This window comes from Drosophila bipectinata, chromosome 3L (genome assembly GCF_030179905.1).
Source record: "Drosophila bipectinata strain 14024-0381.07 chromosome 3L, DbipHiC1v2, whole genome shotgun sequence".
NCBI lineage: Eukaryota > Metazoa > Arthropoda > Insecta > Diptera > Drosophilidae > Drosophila > Drosophila bipectinata.
Genome location: NC_091738.1, coordinates 8,879,099 through 8,900,274, shown reverse-complemented (window position 1 = coordinate 8,900,274; position 21,176 = coordinate 8,879,099). Strand labels below are relative to the sequence as shown.

The following is a 21,176-nucleotide window of genomic DNA, read 5'->3' as shown; positions in this document are numbered from 1 at the left end:
GATGTGTATCTTCCCAATGCTAAGTAGGCCGACGAAAGCTCGCATACAGTTAGGTCATTAGGTCACGAGTTGCTCAGAAAGATGGGGAGGCTTTCAGTTGTGGGAGGCATGCAAATAATGAGGATGTCATTAAGGATAATGAATATTTTTAGTCTTAAATATTAAAAGGTTCTATAGAGTTCATAATTATTACACCATTTATTAATAAAAAGATCTAAAATTTTTAATTAAAGTGGAAGGAATATAAGGATATATAATATTATTCCTTTAATTTTAAAACAGAAAACTTTAAATTTTTTTATTTTTCGGAAAATCGGTAAACTAACAGCGCGCCATAAAGTAGGCAAGGAATTTCCAAGTGAGAAAAAAAAGCCTTAGGCGGGCACATGGGGCGTATGAGTTATTTTTAGCTCAAGCCCAGAGAGAAAGGCCTAGTACAACTGGGCCAAAATTGAGGCTGCAGAAGTGGGGCCCACAGCTGAGTGGGGAGTTAAAGTGGGTGGTTTTGGGGTGGCAGTGGGTGGTGGTAAGGCCTGAGAGTGGGGCTGACAGGTCGGTGAGGAAAGCAGCTTATGTAGCAGGTTCTAGTTCGACTGGGCCCTAGGGGGTTTGACACATTGACCATGAATTTGCTTTGGCTGCTAATAAAAGTGAAATAAGGGATGAATGCTGAGGACTATTTACACTAAAAAAAATTAGAAATAAAAACTATTATAAAAACTATACAAATATTTACTTAATAAAATTTATAGAAATATTAGTATGTATGTAATTCTTGCAACCTTTTCGCTATTAAACATATTTTTATTTTTTATGTTCTAATTTTTTTTCAGTACCTGTGTAGGTGGCTAAGCTTTGCACGTGGCCCAACGAAAAATTTGTATATCCTGACAGCTACTGAATGTTTCCCGTCCATCACCACAAGTTGAGCTCAGAACCATTTATCATAATTTGGCATCAGGCTAAACAATTCTGAGGCTTGTCAATGCGGCCAGTAAATTCAATTAACCCATAAAAAGCAAAGGAGAGCTCTATCTTGAAAATAAAAGTAAAGGGAAGTGAAAGAGACGACCACCAGGAGGGAGAAAGAGCCAGGCATTGAAGGCAATTTCCACGAATTGCTCCATTAATAACACTAGAATTAACAGAAAGGTTACTAAGAGTCAAGGCCGCCACCGAAATTCGACACATGCCTGGCAACCAAAAAAAAAGAAGAAAAACCAAGAGGAACGAGGACAGCCTGATTGATTTGACGGGAAAGTGCGACAAAGACGGCTAGCTAGGCACAGTGACAAAGTGCTAATGTGTGCGAGAGTTATGTGGCAAATTTATAGGCCTCTCCCTTTATTTGTGGCGGTGGCAATCAGCCCAGTTAACACCCTACACTGCTCACCACCCAACCAACCGCCCGAAGCCGAACTTAATGGCTAAAAGGAAACATTTTGGGCCGTTAAGGAAAATATAGTCGAAGGAGAAACGGCCAAAGTTCAGGAGAAATATTTGAAATATTTTCTTTCTTTTTTTCTCGCCGCGGAGGGTGAAACGTTTAATTAAATTCGTTGCTGGCCGCAAATTCCAAAATAAAATAAAATGAGAAAAGCCGAAAATAAACAACAACATAAATTAATGGTTTCCCCCGTTCAAGGTTAAGGTCGTTTCAGTAATAATATGGGTCTGCGTGTCTATCCCTGTTGTGATGGCTCTATTTGTTTAGGATTCTTTAGGGTTTTGGCTTAAATATAGAATTGCCCAAAACTACCTAATGCGCCATCTAACACTAAAGCTTAGCAAAACCATTTTCCAGTTTTCCAAGCTTTTCCAAATGCATCTTGCACTTTTTGGGTTGCATTCTCAGCTAAAACTTATGGCCAAAGCTTTAGAATTTCGTTGCAACTATTTCGAAAGTTCTATAGACTTTCTAAAAACAAGAGAGGGAGAAAGTGCATTTTTTGTGGCCAACAGGGAGAGAGCTTTTTGCAACTGAGTGCAGGTGCTAAGCCACAAGTTGCTGCCGGGTGGCGCAACAGTTGCAGCGGCAGAGAGAAAAAGCCAAACAGCTGTTCCTAAAAAAAAATAGGAAAATGGAAAAACAAAAGGGTGGGATATGGCATGTTGCAGGAGCTACTCAGGGAAATGTGGGTTACAAAAAAAAAACAAACAAAATGAGGCTATAAAAGGCTATTTTCTATATTTTTAGATGCAAAGGTATACTAGGCGTATACGTAATATGGTGAAAATCTATCAATCGATTTATTTCTCTCCGTGCACTGCACTCACATCCTGCGCCAAGGATCCGACATTGAGCTGCCCTTGATCGCAATTGACCTTCAACAGAGGCGAAAGCTTTTGCTTTGGTTCTCTCTTTCTTTTTTTTGTCTGCAAACTGGAAAATTCAAAAATAATAACAAAAAAAACACAAGAGGGGGTCTAGTGCTGCAAGGACATAGGCGAGTCCTTGCCCGCGGGTAATTGGCTGGGGGCCCGAATGAACCGGCAAAGGTAAGCCCGCGGCTTAATTGCCAGTTAATTGACGTTGAGTGGCATTAACCGGCATCCGAGAGTGACTTACATTTAATTGGACCCGACAACCGAATCATAAAGCATTCTGGTACATACCTGCAACGAGAAGAACAACAAAAAAAATGTAAAGGTGAGATTAATTATTAAATGTGGGTCAGGCAGTCGGTGGTCCTCTAAGAATTTGTAGACATCATGTCGAGCAAAAAAAAAAAAAAGAGAGAGAGTTCCCCAACTTTTATCTGTTTGTTTTGCACATTTTGTTCCTCATTTCTTTAGCTTGTGCTTTAGCGTTTTTTTTTTATTGCGCAAAGCGCACATGCCAACGACCTTGACCATCACAATTTATTTTCATTTTACTTTTTGCCACCCATCTCACTCCCACCCTCTGTATATATGTATGCATGTTTCCTTTCGCTGGTGTGGAGCAAGTGACACACATTACGTAGTTCTCCATTTAGTCGCTTACACAAGACCCCAGGCAAGGCCAGTCTGTCCTTCTCTTTCTAGCCCGAAACACTATCTCTATCGCTCTAGCTGGCTGCCATGCTAGGCCCCTTTCTACGCCCTATTGTGTGGTTATTTCGTTATTATTATAATTTTTGTATTATATTCAAGGGTGTAGTAGATTTTCAACTAATACAGCTACTAACTAATACAAAATAATACAAAATAATACGTAATTAATTAAATTAATATAAAAGACTTGAACTATAAATAATACAAGTTTATTAGTATTTCTATACAAAGTAGCCACCTGATCGGTATTGAATAAAGATTTTCTCATTAGAAAGCCATGTGAATCGTGAAATTTTCTGTCAATAATACACCTAAATCACCTATGTAAATGGGTCTCAGTTTCGATTTTGCTTCCTCTAGCCTATAGTGCACCTGTAATTCCAATCGACCAAGTTCATTAGAAAACTTAATGCGGAAACTGGCGGTCGACTAACCGATATCGTATAGTTCGATATGCACTCAGAAACACAAACTACATATATATGAAGGTATAGTGTATATATGCCCAATGTCACTCGGAACAGACGGACTGGGGACTGGGGGGTAGGGAAATCTAAAATAATACTTACACTTGTACGTATGAAATAGAGTAATGTGGGTGAGGTCAATATAGACCAAGCTACGTCAAAGCAAAAAATTGATGATTGACTGAGTGACTGAATGAGTGGCTGAATGTGTGGTGGCAACTCTGGCAGCACAGTGGGCAAGCTGCCAAGGAAATTACTCAAGGCACGGAAGTGAGCCAAGGCTTCTGTCGAATATTTCCCCTTTCCCAAAGCCAAATTTTCGCAATAATATACAATATAGTAACCAGTAGAGGTGTGGACTATAAAGAAACTTAGCAAATACCCAAATATAGTCGCAAAATTGTCCAAGAAAGAATTTCAAAAGGTTATTACACCAAAAAATACACCAAAAAGTCCTTTAGCCAAAAAATCAATGTTCATTATATGAAGTGGTGGTAATTGAGGAAAAAATGGCAATTATAAGTTGACATTGACATTGCTTATCACACACACGCAGACTGGGGGGTGGGGACGGGGGGATGGAGAGCCTGTCGTTTGTCCTTATCCTTGTCCTTGTGCGTTCATTATACAATCCCCAAGCACGCGCACCCAGCTTGCTGTTGCTGCTGTTGTAGTTGTCAACGCATGCACATTTCATTGCCATCTTGCAGGCCATCCAGTCCCAACACACACACAGATACAAAAACACACACACCATCACAGGCATCCCACAACACGACCCTGACCATGAACAAGAACTTGTCAATTTCAGCAGCAGAACCAATACACGGGGAAATATTATTAAAATCTTTGAAATAGTCAACATGGCGTATACGTAATGTGAGGGAATTTTAGAATTTTCTTTCTAAAATAAAAGATTTTTTTTTCATTATTAGTATTACTTTATATGGAATAATCTCTTGTAACCTAGAAAGCAGCTTCCTAGATTGAAACCTTAAAATCCAACAGTGCGGATGAGTAATAAAATTAATAAGCAGCTTAAATGTTTAAAAGCAGTTTTAAATTTAGAACTTTATGTAAGATCTTTGGGTTTTATTTTTATACCATATAAACTTTGAATTGTATGTTATATATTTTTTTAAGTGACTTTCCAAACTGTTGAAGAGCTAAAAAGGACGCGAGAAGCAGGAGCTGTTACGTGAGTGTGAGCAGAAAACGTAATTTAATTTGGTGTTATGAACATTTTGCCTTTTTTTTCCACGCCAGTTTTCAGTTTGTCATTTCTCGGAAAGTTTGATAAGCAAAGTTGCAAGAGGTCTGGTATTATATGGCTGGATTAATGCTGTAATTTTCGTTCAAGAAATAATTGCTCAACTCTTTGGGAATTATTTATCATATGTGGATTTCCTAAACAACTTCCAATTAAAGCTAATATTATATAATGAAACCCTATCATAATTTACTCAATAAACATTACTCATTTCCCTGAAGTACTAATCTGATGAGTTATGAGCCTAATTAAGAAACCCATTAAAGGTCAATGACATTAGTTAGCCTATCCCATGTTGTTTATAAGAAATAACCAATCACCCACTAACCCATATATGACACACTAACCCATATATGAGTAGGAAAACCTAAGAAAACTATTTTGCACTTGAATATTTATGAACCTGACCAGGGGAAAAATGTCAAGTGCTTCGGCCATGACCTGACCTCCGATACAGCGTCGGGTCTCCACACTTTAACCCCGGCAAATAGCCCCAACCCCCAAACTCAACCAAGTTTCAGAACTATGAGAAGCCCAGCAAAGCAACAATGTCGAGGGCCATCAAAAATGGTAGCCCCGTCCTCTCCAGAGGACGAGAAGTAGCACCCATTAACTTCCCACCCACCCACAAGGCTCCTCCTTATATATACTCACGCCCCCCTGCCTCTCTGCTTTGCCCTGGCGGAAGTGTGTAAGAAAATTTCATTGCCATCGCATTCACGTTCAATGTCAGGTTCATGCGCATCGCCTCCAAATGCAAGGCAAAGGTTATGCAGCAGCATTTGCAGCTCAATGAAGGGCAAACAGGGGGGGTCAAATCGGGCCGGCAGTTGGTGGGTGGGTGGGGGTGGCACGTTCGGCTGTTGTAAGGTCACTGTCAAGTGGCAATGGCATGTCCAAGGATGGGCGGTCGGCGAGAATTTTAAGTGGCGACGTGTGCGGCTACTTTAGGTATTTGTTTGGTTTTAATAAAGTCCTGTTTCCCAAGATAATGGCTTCCTAGCGGAAACCAGGATGATTTCAGTGGAAAAGGCCCTTGTGTATTTATTTTTAAAACATTTCTAATCCCTTGGAAGAGCTACAATACCGAAGAACTGCGACTGATCGTGTGTGTTATTGACCTAAGTCAAGGGCACTGCACTTGAGGTCCAGCCAGCGAATGCAGATTGCAGATTGGAGTACAGCCGCGATCCGAATCGCAGCCAGTTGGGGAGAAGTTTGGGCGGGAAAAAACAGGGTGATCAGGAAAGGGGGGCAGGGCAGAATGTGCCTGTTTTTAGGCGGGCAAAATAAACAAAAAGCAGATCACAAAAGAGGCGCAACAGGGGAATAAAGGTATAAATAGCGCCCCCATGTCCCAAGCGTGACGCTCTAGCGACCGTCTCTCTCTCTTCCCTTAGGCTATCTCCTTCTTTTGATATTGTATTTTTAAATGTTGTTGTTGGTTGTTGCTTGTTGTTCGGGTGAAGTCATTTCGTTGACAATATCAAGGCCAGCCCACCTACCAACCCCAAGACCCCCCTGCAGTTAACAAAAGAATTCTTCATAAAAAAATTTTAAATTAAAATTTAATTCTTATAAATCAGAACAAATTAGAGAACTTTTCTTCGTAAAATCAATTATTTTTTTAATCTTGGTAGTTAGGTTGATTATTTTTCCTGCAGTGCACTTCCTCTCCTGCCTTCTCTTTCTCTTCATTTCATGTCCCTTCTCTTTCTGGCCTGCGTTCTTCGAGATCCACAAGAAGCCAACGACTTCTCCTTGTAGGTCAATGGCACTTGCCTGGGAGACTGCAGAATGTGGCAAAGGGATGGGATCTTTTTTGCAATCCCTCTGGAACCAGTTTTTTATTTTTTTTTGCGCCGATCCTGCTAATAACCAGACAAGCTATATCCCCTTCTCGCTGCTGCTGCTGCTGTTCTTTTCTGCCTGCCCTACTTTGGACCCAGAGACTGCCTGATTTAATATCGTTTCAGTTTCTTCCAGGCTCCAGCTCTCTTCGCAGCTTTGAACTGTTCTGAATGCTGTTGTTGTTACCAAAGTTCAAGGTCTTCGATTTCAGACTCTTCTCGTTAAGATTCCTTCTGAGTGATACAGTGGTTATTCGAAAATAAAGAACCTTAACTCAAGTAACTTTTTTTAAAAGTAACTAATCTTAAAGGCTTTAAAGTCAATAAAGGACCTCGATCACCTTGACATATCTTGGTTATCCCTATATCTTGTTGATGACTGTTGTCTGCACGGATTTCGTTCCAATTTTTATTTATTTTTTGAAGAGCCCGAGACTGAGCCCTTTGTCTGACAATACCCACTTCTTCCCATTGTTGTTCTGCTCTGCTGGCCAGCTTAATTATTTAACTCTCGATTCAAGTTTTCAATGTATTTGTAATTCTCTGCTGTCTGCGCCTTTTTTTTCCTTCCACTTTTTTTCACTTTTGATTTTTTTGTTCATTTTGCATTTTTTTTTCACTTTTGTGGTGCATTTAAATCGACTTTGAGCTTCACTTATTTCATGTAATTAAGACGTTTCCGGTTCATGACCTAAATGTGCAATTTAGGGCAACTTCATGGTGGCTCTGAAGGGGACTTGGAACCTGGGACTGACTGGTGTTGATATTTGCATAAACATTGGGGGTTGGCAAGTCATTTTGTCTGGCTATGACTCAAGGGGAATTAAAAGTTTGAAACGATTTCACAACATAATTAAATTTCCTTGCCATAATCCTTCAGAGCAACAAAGTTTTCTTAATGTCTGAGATAAGGACTATAATTTTCTATAAATTCTGACCTTTATGTTGCCTTGGAATAGAACTCAGATCCAAGAATTTGCGTGCCTTTCCAACAAATCGACTTCTAATCCAAACAGATGATTCAAGAAATTCAAAGCTTTCCACCAAACTGACTCAGACTGTGCAACCTTCGCGACAAAAAAAAATGCGGCACGTGTCAATGCAACAAAATATCAGAAATAAAAATAATGTCAGAGTCGCACTTCAAGAGCAGGGACAAATAGATAGAGTGATCTATAAAATAAACTTAAGAAAATTATTAAAAATATACTGGTTGAGATATCTATTATTACCGTTATTTGAATCATATAATGCCATATCAGTTGGGAGGACACTTCTCGGGGGTCTGGGATTACCAATGTTACCTTGTAACATGGCCTAGTGTGATACCGTTACTCAGCCTCAATGCACAATCCGAAATGTAACGGTTGGCGAGGGCAGCTGGCAGCCGCTCCCGCCCGCTAGAGGGAGACAGTACTCAAGTACGTCACTCATACGCCCCGTTGCCCCGCCACAGATGCAACTGTAATCAAATTCGCTTTTCGCTAATTGTTTTCGCTCTCTCGCTTGCTCGTTCAGGAAGTGTTCTAGATTTACGTTACGCCAGCAGCACTTGTCTTTATTTCTCTCTATCCCTGTCACTCTCACATACATACATACATCTTTAATTATTGTATTCTCGCTTTTAGTGTGTCACATTTTTTGTGTATTTTGCTTTGTTTTTTCTATTGCTATTGCTATTGCCTTTTTTTTTGCTATTTCTCTTCCGCTTCTAATGCCGACGAATGACCTTGTGCTTGGTTTTTGTTATTGTTTTTGTTTCTATCATTTTTATGGCACTCGCCCACTTGTAATTCGCATTTTTATACAATTGCACATTGTATAATATTATTTTTATTTTATTTGCATTTTTTTTTATTATTTTTTTATTTTGTTTTCCTATTAGAACAGGTTCTGGGTTGTGCTTTGTGTGGCATTTTTTTTTAATCCGCTAGATACTTTTGTTAACCGTTTTTTTTTCCATCGGTTAAGTAACTGAAAAATGGTTATAACCAGTCTGGGACTTGACGTGACTTTGTGTCAATGTTTTGTTGATTTAGAATTAGATTCCAATTGATATTGTATTAAGCATAGCTTAGTTAGTACAACAGTTATAAATCAATCAATTGTCGGGTAATTAAGAGCAAACATTAGCCAGGAATTCATGTTAAGGGAAAGGGATTGGCATGAATTGATAATTTTTTTTTTTAATAAAATCTCCTAGTAATACTTAATTATTAATCTTTTGATATAACATTGTTGGCTCTCAATCATTTCTTGATTATGAAACATTTGCACAACAAACAAAGCACTGAAAACCTATTGAAGGGAAATTAGCAGCAGAACCGTGTATTTATTTATTATTGGGTTATACAAACACGCCCAAGGTCGTAGAACCCCCAACCTACCACCCTCCCCCAAAGATCGGTGCTCTGCTGCGATCGTTGATCGGTTTTTATAGGCCATAATCAATTTATTTTTATTTTTTCAAAGGCATATATGTATGTAGTTCATGCGAACCTTAACAAATTACGCGTTTGACTTTTATTATATTGAATAATAAGTATAAGTGCGGTCTCGAGGCGAAATATCAGCTAGCAATTGCATTTAGTATTGCTCCTAGGGGTATTATGTAAGCGGGAGAGCGCAATTTCACTGGCAAGGTCGTCGGCAGTCGTCGCCAGTGACTGGGCCAGGCCAGGCAATCCGGAAAAATAATTCAAAAGCAAACTAAGTTGGCCAGAACGCAAAAGGCCAGATTCAAGCAGTAGTATATCGAGTATATCCCCTGGTCTGTCCAATATTTGGCAATCAATTCATTTGCTAATCAAATTATAGACTTTCAACTAAAATCTGAAAATTTGGTAAGAGATAGTACCGTAATAGTTTATCAGTAAGAAAGTTAACAAACCTTTTAACTGTTTCCCCAAACACAATATTGGTATTAAAGTTTGCATCAGCAGTTAGCTTAGCTAAGCTTAAATTGCCACTTTGTATAAGAGTTTGCATAACAGTGGGGATACTAGTTAATAGAACAGTTTACGCAACAGTTGGCTAACTCGAGCGAATGCAAATTATTTCCCATCGAACGTAAGTCTCTACAGGCTCTACCAAGAACAGCTTGAGCATGAGGTAAACAATTTATTTTTTGCCCTGAGCCCCGAGCGAAAGTCAAGTGTTTTGTAATCTCAGCCTCAATGGAGGATGATCTGTAAATTGCTTATAACCGGGCAATTAAAAAAAATTAGATTTAGGTAATAGCTCTACTACCATGGTTTTCATTAAAAATTGGTATTTATTTTAGGGCTAGAAAGTGTCTTGATTGACGCTCCAAGTTCTCTTATTCAGCCCGTGGGTGAGTGTGTGTGTTTTTCTTTGCCTCAATTGCCGCCTGTCACTTGTCGCAAAATGATAACAATGGAATAAAAATACACTCTGAGAGGAATATAGACATTTATGAGTGGTCTACCGACACACTGGCAGATTCTGTGTTGACCCAATGCTGATATGTGGGATGCGTGGAGCTTAAGGTCTCCAACTGGGGCTTGGCATTGACATTGAAAATTGTAGAATGCCCTACTAACTGGGGGCATATGCGACACTACCAGGATGAGAAAGGAGGAATAAATTGAAAAATTTTAGAAACAGGTAGCAGAATCGAAGGATGCCCTTTCACAGCCAATGTGCTCGGGAGTGGGGAAAAGGCACATAAATCTATCAAGGCGGCCTGGTTGGCCTTGACTTTTATTTGCCCAGCTCGCAGACTCGTTTATTTATTAGCCAAGCAACAAAGGAGAACGGCAAGAACATCAAGCCGACCCGAGACAAGCCGAGCCGAGCCATTGCCCAAGAAATCAGTTCGCCTGATTCTCCATATAAGCATACACGCTCATATATACATTGTATAACTAAGCGTATCTTGAGACAAAAATAAATAAATAAAAATATATACAATTCCATGCGAATAAAAAAACAAAAACCCAGAACCTGAGCTAATGAAATCATTAGAATACCGTCAGTTCTCAGCCCGAAAATCATTCTCAACTGTCACTTTCATCCGTGCCTCTGTCAGATTCGTGGAACAGGTTACCCACTTAGCTGGAAATACCGATCCAAACATATGATTTAACCTGTGGATTTAAAAAAAAAACAATACACTTCTGGTCACATAATCGACGCACTAAGCTGAGCCGATTATGTGGAAAAATAAACAAAGATTTGATTAATTAGAGGTTTCGGAGAGGGGGAAGCCAAACAAAAAACAGAAATTGAAAGTGAATAATTTATGCAAATAAAATCAGAGACTAAACAATAATAAGTAATAATTAGGAGACAATCATAGAAATCTCTGTATTTAACTGTCTAATTTCTATTCTTAGAAATTATGCTTAGAACCCTAAAATATGCCATGATCTCAGCCAAGTTTTAAACAGAAATGTGGGGCACACCTTTAAAGAACTGTGCCAGACTAAACGGAAGCAGTCGGGAATAAAAAATCTCCAATGCAAATAGGTCTTAAAAAACAATCTTACTCATAAATTGCAATAAAAAAAATAAAAAAGCAAAAGCCACTCTACAAAAAATTGTATCAAAACAATGCAGATTTTGTATACAAGTTATACGCATTTTGTCCCATATATAGATTCAATTTCAATTCAGATACAGATACGACACCAACCAAAAGTCAGACATAACGTCAGACTGAGCGGCAAGTTTATTCCACAGTTGAAGTTCAAGGTAAGAGAGAGAGCCACTCTGAAGCAATTGTTGTATACACAAAAAAAATTAACACAAATATATATATAAATCTATATAGAAATCTATATATGTATAGCTGAGTATATGGCGCAACCTTGGCAATGCTAAAAAGTGTGCCGAGAATAAGAACCAAACCCCAAAAACGATTTCAATTTAAATTGATAATTAAATCTTAAATATACGTAGAAATTTTTGCTTTTTGAGGTGCAGCAGCTGATTGGACTGGACACTACATATATACATATATATATATATATATAGGAATATATATCATTCCTTCAAAGCAATCCCAATTTATGAGGTAATCCAATGATGAATTGGAATTATTTTATTCGTCAAGTGGTTTTCTTTTGAATTAATAATCCACACGTATTTAGACTTTCACTTCAATTAGATTTCGACTCGTAATACCCCTCACTCTAGAAATCCATTGACCCCATACCTCATAGAGTTCCCAGTTTAAAACGTGCCTTTACCATTATATTCCATTCTACTACTATTTTTTTTATGCCCAACTGTTGTAGAAAGTAAAATTACTCATATTTAATTTGACCTTTTGCAGCATTACCGTTATTCCGAGTCATACCATGAATGTGAATATATATATATATACTTGTATGTCTAACTGTACAAACAGCTCTATTAGGCGCTGACTCACTGGCAAGTCACTAAATCCATTGCGATTTCCTACATACCAAGTTTGTCTGGCCCAGTTCTACACTGTACTGCTGGTAATAAAAAAGATATATCTATTCCAACAAAGATAAAAGATATTAAAAGAGCTAGGCTATATAAGATTATCCCATGACTATAATACAAAATAATTAACAGATCTCTTCAATGTTACTTAATGCAATTATGTATGTTTTTAAAAACCAATTAACTGTTGCTTAGTGTCAGTATATATAGTATATAGCATATTCCGTATAGGAACCTGTCAACCGACTTATTCGAACCATATAACGTTCGACAAGTGCCTTCAGGGTCAACTGGTGGCTATTTCAACAGTCCGAGTGGTAAGACAGTCTCTGTGGCAACACTTACCTAGATCAGGAATCGAACTAGACGGCTCCTCGCCATTGCTGATGTTGTTGTTGTTGGTGTGGCTGCTGCTACTGTTATTGTTGTTGTTGTTGCTACTGGAGCTGGAGGCGTGTTTGACCTTGGGTGGTGGTGGTGGAGGAGGTGGTCGCATTGCTGCACTGCCAAGGTTCGATGGTTGCTGCTGATGATGTTGCATGTTGCTGTTGCTGGTGTTGCTGCTGCTGCTGGAGACGACGGGCGTGCGAAAGATGTGCGAAGAAGAAGAGCTGGCTGAAACGGAGTTGGAGGCGCCTCCACCACCCACTCCACTGCTGGAGCTAACGCTGGCAATCACATGTTGCTGGTGGGGCTGATGTTGCTGCTGCTGCTGTTGGAAGTGGTTCGAGGCGATTACATTGACATGTCGCGTACTGGTGCTGACCACAAACTTTCTAGCTGCTGCAGTGGGTGGTGCCACACCACTAGAGATATACTGCTGCTGTTGTTGCTGCTGCTGCTGTGGTTGTTGTGGGGGTGGTGGTGGAGGTGGTGGCGGAGGTGGGGGCGGAGGAGGTGCCAAGGGCGGCGTCTGGCGCTGCTGATACTGCTGCTCTAGATACCCGCCGCTTCGTCTGGCGATCACCGGGGAGACGGGCGCTGATCGCGAGTGGTGGTGCAGCGGTGGTGGCGAAACCGAATGCCTGCGAGCTGCCACCACCACAGTGGCTTCATCGTACAGTCGCCCGTCGCGTATCACCCGCACATGCTGCTGCTGTTGTTGCTGCTGTTGTTGCTGCTGTTGTTGGTGGTGCAGGGGGGGTGGCGATTGCTGGCGCTGTTGCTGTTGATGCTGCAAGTGCTGCAGGGCGGAAGGACTTGCCGAGTGGCGCCGCGACATGTGCTGATTGGAGGGCAGAGTGCGGGTGATGATTATCTGCGGAGAGCCCGAGCTGGTGGTCAGAAGAGCTGCCGTTTCCAGGGGAGACGAGCGCGACTGCTGCGCGAAAATGTGCTTCACGGAGGCGCCACCACCACCGCCGCCCGTGGAACTGGTGGCCCGCTGCTGCACATACTCCACCCGGGGCGTGAGGATCACTTTCTGGGTGCCTCCTGGCGTGGTGAGGCCTGTGGGCTGCCTTGGGGGCACCGTCTGCACCTGCACATGGGTATACCTCTGCTGGCTGGCCGGGGCAGGACTATGACTGCTGCTGGGCTCCCTTTCCCGCTCCCGCTTCTGCCGTTCATTCTCCTCCAGGTGCAGCATCTCAAAGTCGATGGGCTCCGATTTGATCAACTTGGAAGCCGTGGATCCCCCGCCAGGACTGTTTTCGGACGCTGGTCCTGGTTGTGTGGTGGTGGTGGTGGCTGCTGCCGCTGCGGCGGCTGCCTGGACTGCCTCCATGCACTTGAGTTTCTTCAACATGATGTATATATCCAAAAAAATGGTAATTTGCACAAAAATATCGATCTGTCTTAGATATAATCTTAATATGTTTGTGTATGGAAAGTTGGTTTAATAATTTTTTTTTTTTTTTTTTTTGGATTTGATCCTGAATCACTGTTGCCTCAATGCTGTTTCTGTATCTGTTCTATATCCTTGCCGTTACTTTCTCTTTAATTAATTAATTAAAATCAGTCTCTTCTTCTTGACGCTTTTTTTTAGCTGCTTGTTTGTTTGTTTGTTTGTTGCCTTGTTTGTTTGTTTTCTGTTGCTTTTGGATTATCAAAAAATTTGTTTTTTTTTGTCAGCCTTGAAAGTTGCATGAAAAAGTTATCCCTTTCTATTTCTTATATTGTGTATCCTAGAGAATTGTTGTTGTCCTTAGTCCTTACTCTTAGCTTAGCGTTGTTCCTACTATACCTGCCCAAAGTTCCTTGATCGTTACCATATAATTAAATATATATATATCCTTTATCTGTTATCTGTTGATTTCTGAGGCTTCTTCCGTTGACAATGAGATGAGTTGCGTTGAGTTAAGTTTTGGATAATGAACTTGGGCCGAGAGATAGTTATATGAGTTAGTTTTAGTAGCTAGTAATACTTGATGGTTTTCTGTTTGATAATTAATATCCTGCCCGATCCACAGCGCAGCTTCTGAGTATGTTTTGTAGGTATTCCTTTGAAGTAGCTATAAAATAGATAATACAGATTTATAGATCTTGTTAAAAAAAATTGAGAAAAGTAAACATTCTATTAAGTATTTACCAAAACTCACTTGAATTGAATTGATTGTTGGATTGATTGATGTATTGATTGATTAAAATCGTTGAATAATATGTATAAGAATATATATTTGATGATCGTATTAAGTGTGTATAAAGTTTAAACCTTTAAATTGTTATTATATGCACTGCTTACACTAGTTTAACTCTCTTTATACTAGTTACAAGAATTAATAATACGTTGTTTTAGTAATCTTTTCCAAAAATATATACCTTTATTTATATAGATATTTCTTAATATTTTGCACATGAAACACAACGCTGAAGTTGACGTTTTGTTTAGTTTTTATTTTTATTATAAACCTGAGCAGTAATTTTATTTTCAATGTTTTTGTTTATCTTCTTCCGGAGAATTGGTTTGCTTTCTTTAAACACCTCTAGAAAAATATAGTAGGTTTTAATTTTTTTATTTTCAAATTTTTTTTTTTTGGGAGGAGCGTTGTGTGAGCTTGATTTTTGAGGGCCACTTTGTATTATTTACGGCTTTAAGCTCTTTTTCACTTTCTTTGATTTGAATTTGATTTTCGGGTTTAGTTTCTTACACTTGTCTGTGCTGACATTTGACCTTTATGACGGGCGAGAGTTTGGCGAATTTGTTGATTAGGAACAGCTTATTGAAACACATTGCGACTCGGGCGACAAATAAAATTCCTTCGCTGGAATCTCACAGCTGTTTCATCGATGACTGCAATTTTCAGGCATTTTTGTTTCTAATTGCTTTTTTTTTTTTATTGAATGGCCAACAGCTGAGGGTCTTTTGCAAGGGGGTGGTGGCGGGTTATAGATAGCAACAGCTGGGCGCCCAGGGGGAGGCTGGTGGCTCCAGGGCGGAGTAGCAGATACTTTTGGAGGACTACGGTTCAAGAACGAGGACGACAAGACGACGAGGTCGGATATGTGGGCGAGGACGAGGACGTAGACGACGAGAGGACCCAAGCAGCTGTTCAGCCTGCACAAGGACAAGGACACGCTCGCGATACGGATACGATGGTACGACGTAGACGGAGACGATTCTTCGGATACGGTTACGGACACGGACACGGTTACGGCCACGGTCACGGCTCAATGTGGCAAACACTTGGCGCCCTTGGCAATGGGCTCTCGCTTATATAAGGGACCTTGACGTGCTCCCATAATTATTGCACATTTTCCGATTCATTTTCACTTTTTTTTTTCCAAAACTCTTATTATTATTTTTTTTTAAATATTTTTGGATATTTTTTTTGTATAAATTCATTCATTCACTTCCAGTTCACTATCTCTTTCTTAGGTCAGGTTGTGTTTTGTTTTGAGGAGGTGTTTTGTTTATTTGCTTGAATCGAAATCGCGTCAGGTAGAAGATATATAAACCGTTGTGTTGGCCGTACTTTCTCTGACTGAAACTGCAAAAGCTTCGAAAGCCAGAACAGAACCAGAAAGCAACAGAACGCGAGAGAATCGCGCAAAAAAAAAGTAAACGAGACGGCTCTCTGGCTATAAAGCTGCACAATGAAAGTGAAAACCACATCAAGAACGAGACTGAGAGAGAGAGAGCGACGCTGCTACAGAAAGAGAGAGGCATAGAGCGGGTGAAAGAGAGAGAGCGACTGCGTACGAGGAAGCTGGTTGAGAAGAATACAACAAGCAAAACATAAATAAACAAAAATAAATGCGAATGAGCCAGCCAAAAGCAAAAGACGCACCTTTTTTTTTTATTTTAATGCTTTTTTTGTGTTTTTTCTTATGGGGGGGTTAACAAATCCTGGACTGGGGCAGTTCGATGGGGGAGTTGTGGAGTTCCTTTTTTAGGGGTGGATGGGCTGGCTTTTTTTGGGGGTTGAAGTTTCGGCTTCAACTTCCGTGTTACGGTGCGTATGAGCAATGTGCGTGTGAAGAGATTTCCATGGGGTTGGGTTGCTTGGCTCTGGGTTAGGGCAGGGTTACGCATTGAGGTAGGTTCGGTCTGCCAGGAACGGATATTTGGATTTGGAGTGACTAGGGACTTTCCTAACTCTTAATAGTTTCCCACTCCACCTTATTTTCATAAACTTTTACTCTATTTACTTAATTATAGTTATGACTTTGACATTATTTGACAAAAAGTCAAGAGAAACACACAAGCCATGAGATGATGCATCATTCCCCGTCGATTCCGTGGCATTGGCCGGGCGGCATAGCCGGAAGCTTCCGCAAACGTCAGTGTCGGAGACCTCCAAAAAAAAAAAACAGAAAAAAAAAGTTCTACACGAGCACTACTATATACCAAATATACCGCTATTTACAAAACGAACAGTGCCGATGACATTCAATGGGGATGTGTGGGGTTGCGTGTGCATGGCAACACTCAATAGCTTACTAATCAACAAACAAAATGCAACCTCACAAGCTTGCAACCATGTGCAAGTGCACTTGAAAAATATCTAATAGAGTTCTAGACTCTTAATAAAAAACAAAGATAATCTATAAAAGATTTATAGAATAATTATTATAATCTTGAAACAAATAAATGATAATAAATATGCATATTGGCCCATTTTCTTGCTCTGTATGCAAATTCACACACATTGTCATCAGCGGAAAAAAAAAAATAAACACCCACCCGTACACACACATAGACAAAAAATGTATTGACCTTAACACTGAACGGTACTGTATATGTATTGCAAAATAAGAACTTGAAATAGAATAAATCGAGCGAGAGCGCCAAACAAATAGGAAGAGAGCCAGAGCGGATGTGAAGAGCGAGCACGTGTGTGTGTGTGTTCAAGTTCACCCACACCATCATGCGGCTAACAGAGCGTCTACATTGAGCAAGCAGCGCACTGTTATCGCCCTATGTCGACAGAAATCTCCCCTTTTGCTACGTTTTGGGGATCTCTCTGCATTTTTGTGGAGTTGGTGCAGGCATCGGTGGGGAGGTGGGCGGCGATTTGTGGGGGTGTGGTCCGCCTCTAATGAGGGTTGCAACTCCAGACGAAGTTTCGGTGCTGTGGAATGAGTCAGACAGTCGTGGCAGGGGGGCCAAAAGCAGCTTAATCAGGCAGAAGGACAAATAAGTTTTCAAGTTTGGTATTAATTTCAATAAAGTCACTTTTAATCTCATTGATTGTTTTTAAATAAGAGCTTTCAGACATTGTAACTGGGTTTTTTGAATATTTTGAATTAATTATTTCAATCCATACACTATTCACTTGCACTTAATAATTGAAAACTTTAGTTTTTAAAGATGGATGTTATAATATTTATGTTTATTTATTTTTTTAACCGCAATCCCGAGTTTTATTATTTATTTATTTAAATTAATTTTATAATCTTTAATTGTAAGTTAATATTTGTGAGAATATTTAATTTTAAAAAACACCAATCTTCTTAAATTTGTATTTTCATAAAGTGGCACACCAAGCTCACAGCTCACACAACACTCTTGATGCTTCAGGCATTATTTACATACAAAGTATCTATTAATCCACAAGACACTCTTCTGAATCTGCATCTGCATCCAAGAGATTGCACTTTGATCGACCAAAGTCGCGATTCGAATTAAAAGTAAGCAAACGAAAGTTAACCGCTAAACCAACCGATTGGTAAGACGATTGCGCATCCGAGCCAAGTCTATAGGAAGAAGAAGAGCTGCCAGAGCGAGACAGAAGACGGAACGCTGCGGTGCGTTCCACATGACGTCGTTCTACAAAATGACAGAGCCTGAAAATTTGCAAAAGTGAAAAATTCTACTTTCAATATGAAAACGAGCAGAGACGCTAACGTCGACGCTGACGTCGACAGCGCTGCCGGGGCGGGAGTTGTGCATGCAGAGGCGAAGTAGTACCACAGTTGCAGAAAACGCAGCCCACTGTGGGTGTGGGTAAGGTAGGTCGTGGTATGGGAATGTACGATGGGAGAGTACTTCAAGAGAGAGAGAGCGAAAGCTGAGCGAGAAAGCAGAACATGCAGGCTTGAGAACGAACATGAGCGGCGGCGGCGAATGCAGAAAACATAGCATAGCCCAGAGAAGTCAATGTACAAAGCACATTGGGGGTGCAATGGACATGCTAGCATAAAGCTACAGTGGGTACTGGTATTGAAAGAACAGAAATATTTATTTAAAAAAAAGGATAGAATATGATATCAAGTATACAGTGGCGAGCAAAATTGAGTGTATGTTCACGACTCAGACTTTCGTCACCCATAAATTCATATTCACACAACCAAATCCAAAAATTTTTTTTGTTTTCTATTAATTATTTTATTCTTAATAAATTCTGAGCAAAAACAATGATGATAAAGATGAATTCGAGGAGAGATAAATTAAAAACGAAAAAAAACCACATAAACTCAATTTTGCACGTTTCAAAGAGTTTTAATTTCCAAAATAATATTAATATTTTGTCCAAAGAAATTTATTTGATATGACTTCCTGCACGCGGCCAGGCATGTTATCTACCAAAATTTCTCTTACATCTTTAGGAAAGCGTATCCATTCAGCTACAACACGCTCCCAACGGTTGCCCCTGTTTGATGCACCTGTTTCGTACTGCCTGAGCCGTCTTTTCATGATTGACCAAAGATTTTCAATCGGATTGAGGTCGGGACTTTGTTCCGGGGTTTCATTTAATTTCTAAGGTTCCCTTCCAAACCATTCCTTAACAATTTTCGAAGTGTACTTCGGATCCCCATCTTGTTGAAAAACCATTTCTTTTCGGAATAAGCACATTTTTCAATAAAATTGGGAAGATTGGTCTGCAAGTTTTTTAGGTAGTCCTCTTTCTAACACCTTCTATTAATTGTAGAGGGCCAAAATGCCACCATGTGAAGCATCCCCAAACCATAATACCACCACCCCCATGTCTTACAGTTTCTTTTACATGGTGTCTTTGGATTCGATCTCCGGGTCTACGCCAGCAATATTGCTTTCTGTCAGACTGAAAAGGGTAAAATTTAGACTCGTCAGACCAGATAACACGTTGAATCGTCAACGGTCCAATTTTTGTGTGCCCTTGCAAATTTCAATCGCGCTGTAATATTTTTATCGGATAATGCAGGTTTGTTTGTGTTTCACACTTGCAATATATCCGATGTGTCGCAGTGTTTTTCTAGCAGTCCATTCGCTAACATTCTTGATGATAGCCAAAGAAGCATCCTTTAGTGTTAGGAGCTTGTTCCTTCTCATTTCGGACATTTTTTATTGAAAAATGTGCTTATTGTGAAAAGAAATGGTTTTTCAACAAGATGGGGATCCGAAGTACACTTCGAAAATTGTTAAGGAATGGTTTGGAAGGGAACCTTAGAAATTAAATGAAACCCCGGAACAAAGTCCCGACCTCAATCCGATTGAAAATCTTTGGTCAATCATGAAAAGACGGCTCAGGCAGTACGAAACAGGTGCATCAAACAGGGGCAACCGTTGGGAGCGTGTTGTAGCTGAATGGATACGCTTTCCTAAAGATGTAAGAGAAATTTTGGTAGATAACATGCCTGGCCGCGTGCAGGAAGTCATATCAAATAAATTTCTTTGGACAAAATATTAATATTATTTTGGAAATTAAAACTCTTTGAAACGTGCAAAATTGAGTTTATGTGGTTTTTTTTCGTTTTTAATTTATCTCTCCTCGAATTCATCTTTATCATCATTGTTTTTGCTCAGAATTTATTAAGAATAAAATAATTAATAGAAAACAAAAAAAATTTTTGGATTTGGTTGTGTGAATATGAATTTATGGGTGACGAAAGTCTGAGTCGTGAACATACACTCAATTTTGCTCGCCACTGTACGTAGTTATCAAGTTTAATTCTAAAGATTCTTCTAATTCTTCTCTATAGTTCTCTTCTCTATAGATCACTGTCCTGCCAAACTTCAAGTCCTGCAGATTCCCTCTCTCCCCTTGGGCAGGAGTTGTTTGGCCCTTTTGTGTCCTTCCTTTTGGGGGTTGTTAAGTTTTTGGCATTCCGGGAGTTGTCGTAGCACAGAAATTAAAAATAATTGCAAAAAGTCGCCGAGTGGGTGGATTTCTACGCTTTCCAGATTCTCGGTTTCTCGGTTTTGCTGACTGTCTGTCTGGAGTTGCAACCCCTCCGGGCAACGAAACGAAAGCAAACTTCAGACTCTTCAGCTTTCGAAGGGGGTGTGGATGGCAAGTGTGTCCTTTGAATGGAGTACGAGGACATCAGGGGGTTTCCTAGACACTCGCCTGAGCTACATTTTGTTTTGGTAAGGTAGGGCAGGGGCTAAAGATACCACATTTCCATCAGTTAGAGGGGGGTCTGTTGTGGAAACGCCTTGAGCTTGGGTTTTAGCCAACTTCAAGGGTTGCACTCTAATGGAGTTGGCTTCCTTTGTCTTTATGTCTCAGTGGGGGAAGTTTTAATGAAATAGAGCCCTGTAACCTTGATTTTATTATTTGATTTTTAAGTTTAAAGAATATTAAAATGTTTAATTAATATTTAAAGAGGATATCTTCATTAAGCTGCCTTAGTTTATTTCCTAGAGATCCCCTTTCCCTATTGAGGACCTCGACAACCAGCAAGGCTATCGCATTGAGTCACTGGCATTGACAGAATCTATGGTGCAGATATATGGCCATGCCCGCCTGCATT

At 39.9% G+C, this 21,176-nt stretch overlaps 1 protein-coding gene across 1 annotated transcript in view; it reads right to left on the bottom strand.

The window, feature by feature from the left end:
- Eip75B (Ecdysone-induced protein 75B) overlaps nucleotides 1-13,886 on the bottom strand; it is an 81,463-nt gene extending 67,577 nt beyond the window's left edge. The window contains exon 1 of the mRNA XM_043212114.2: nucleotides 12,405-13,886. Coding sequence (XP_043068049.1) covers nucleotides 12,405-13,806 — 1,402 coding nt within the window. The 5' untranslated portion in view covers nucleotides 13,807-13,886. The remainder of the gene's footprint in view (nucleotides 1-12,404) is intronic.
- Nucleotides 13,887-21,176: the final 7,290 nt, after the last annotated feature.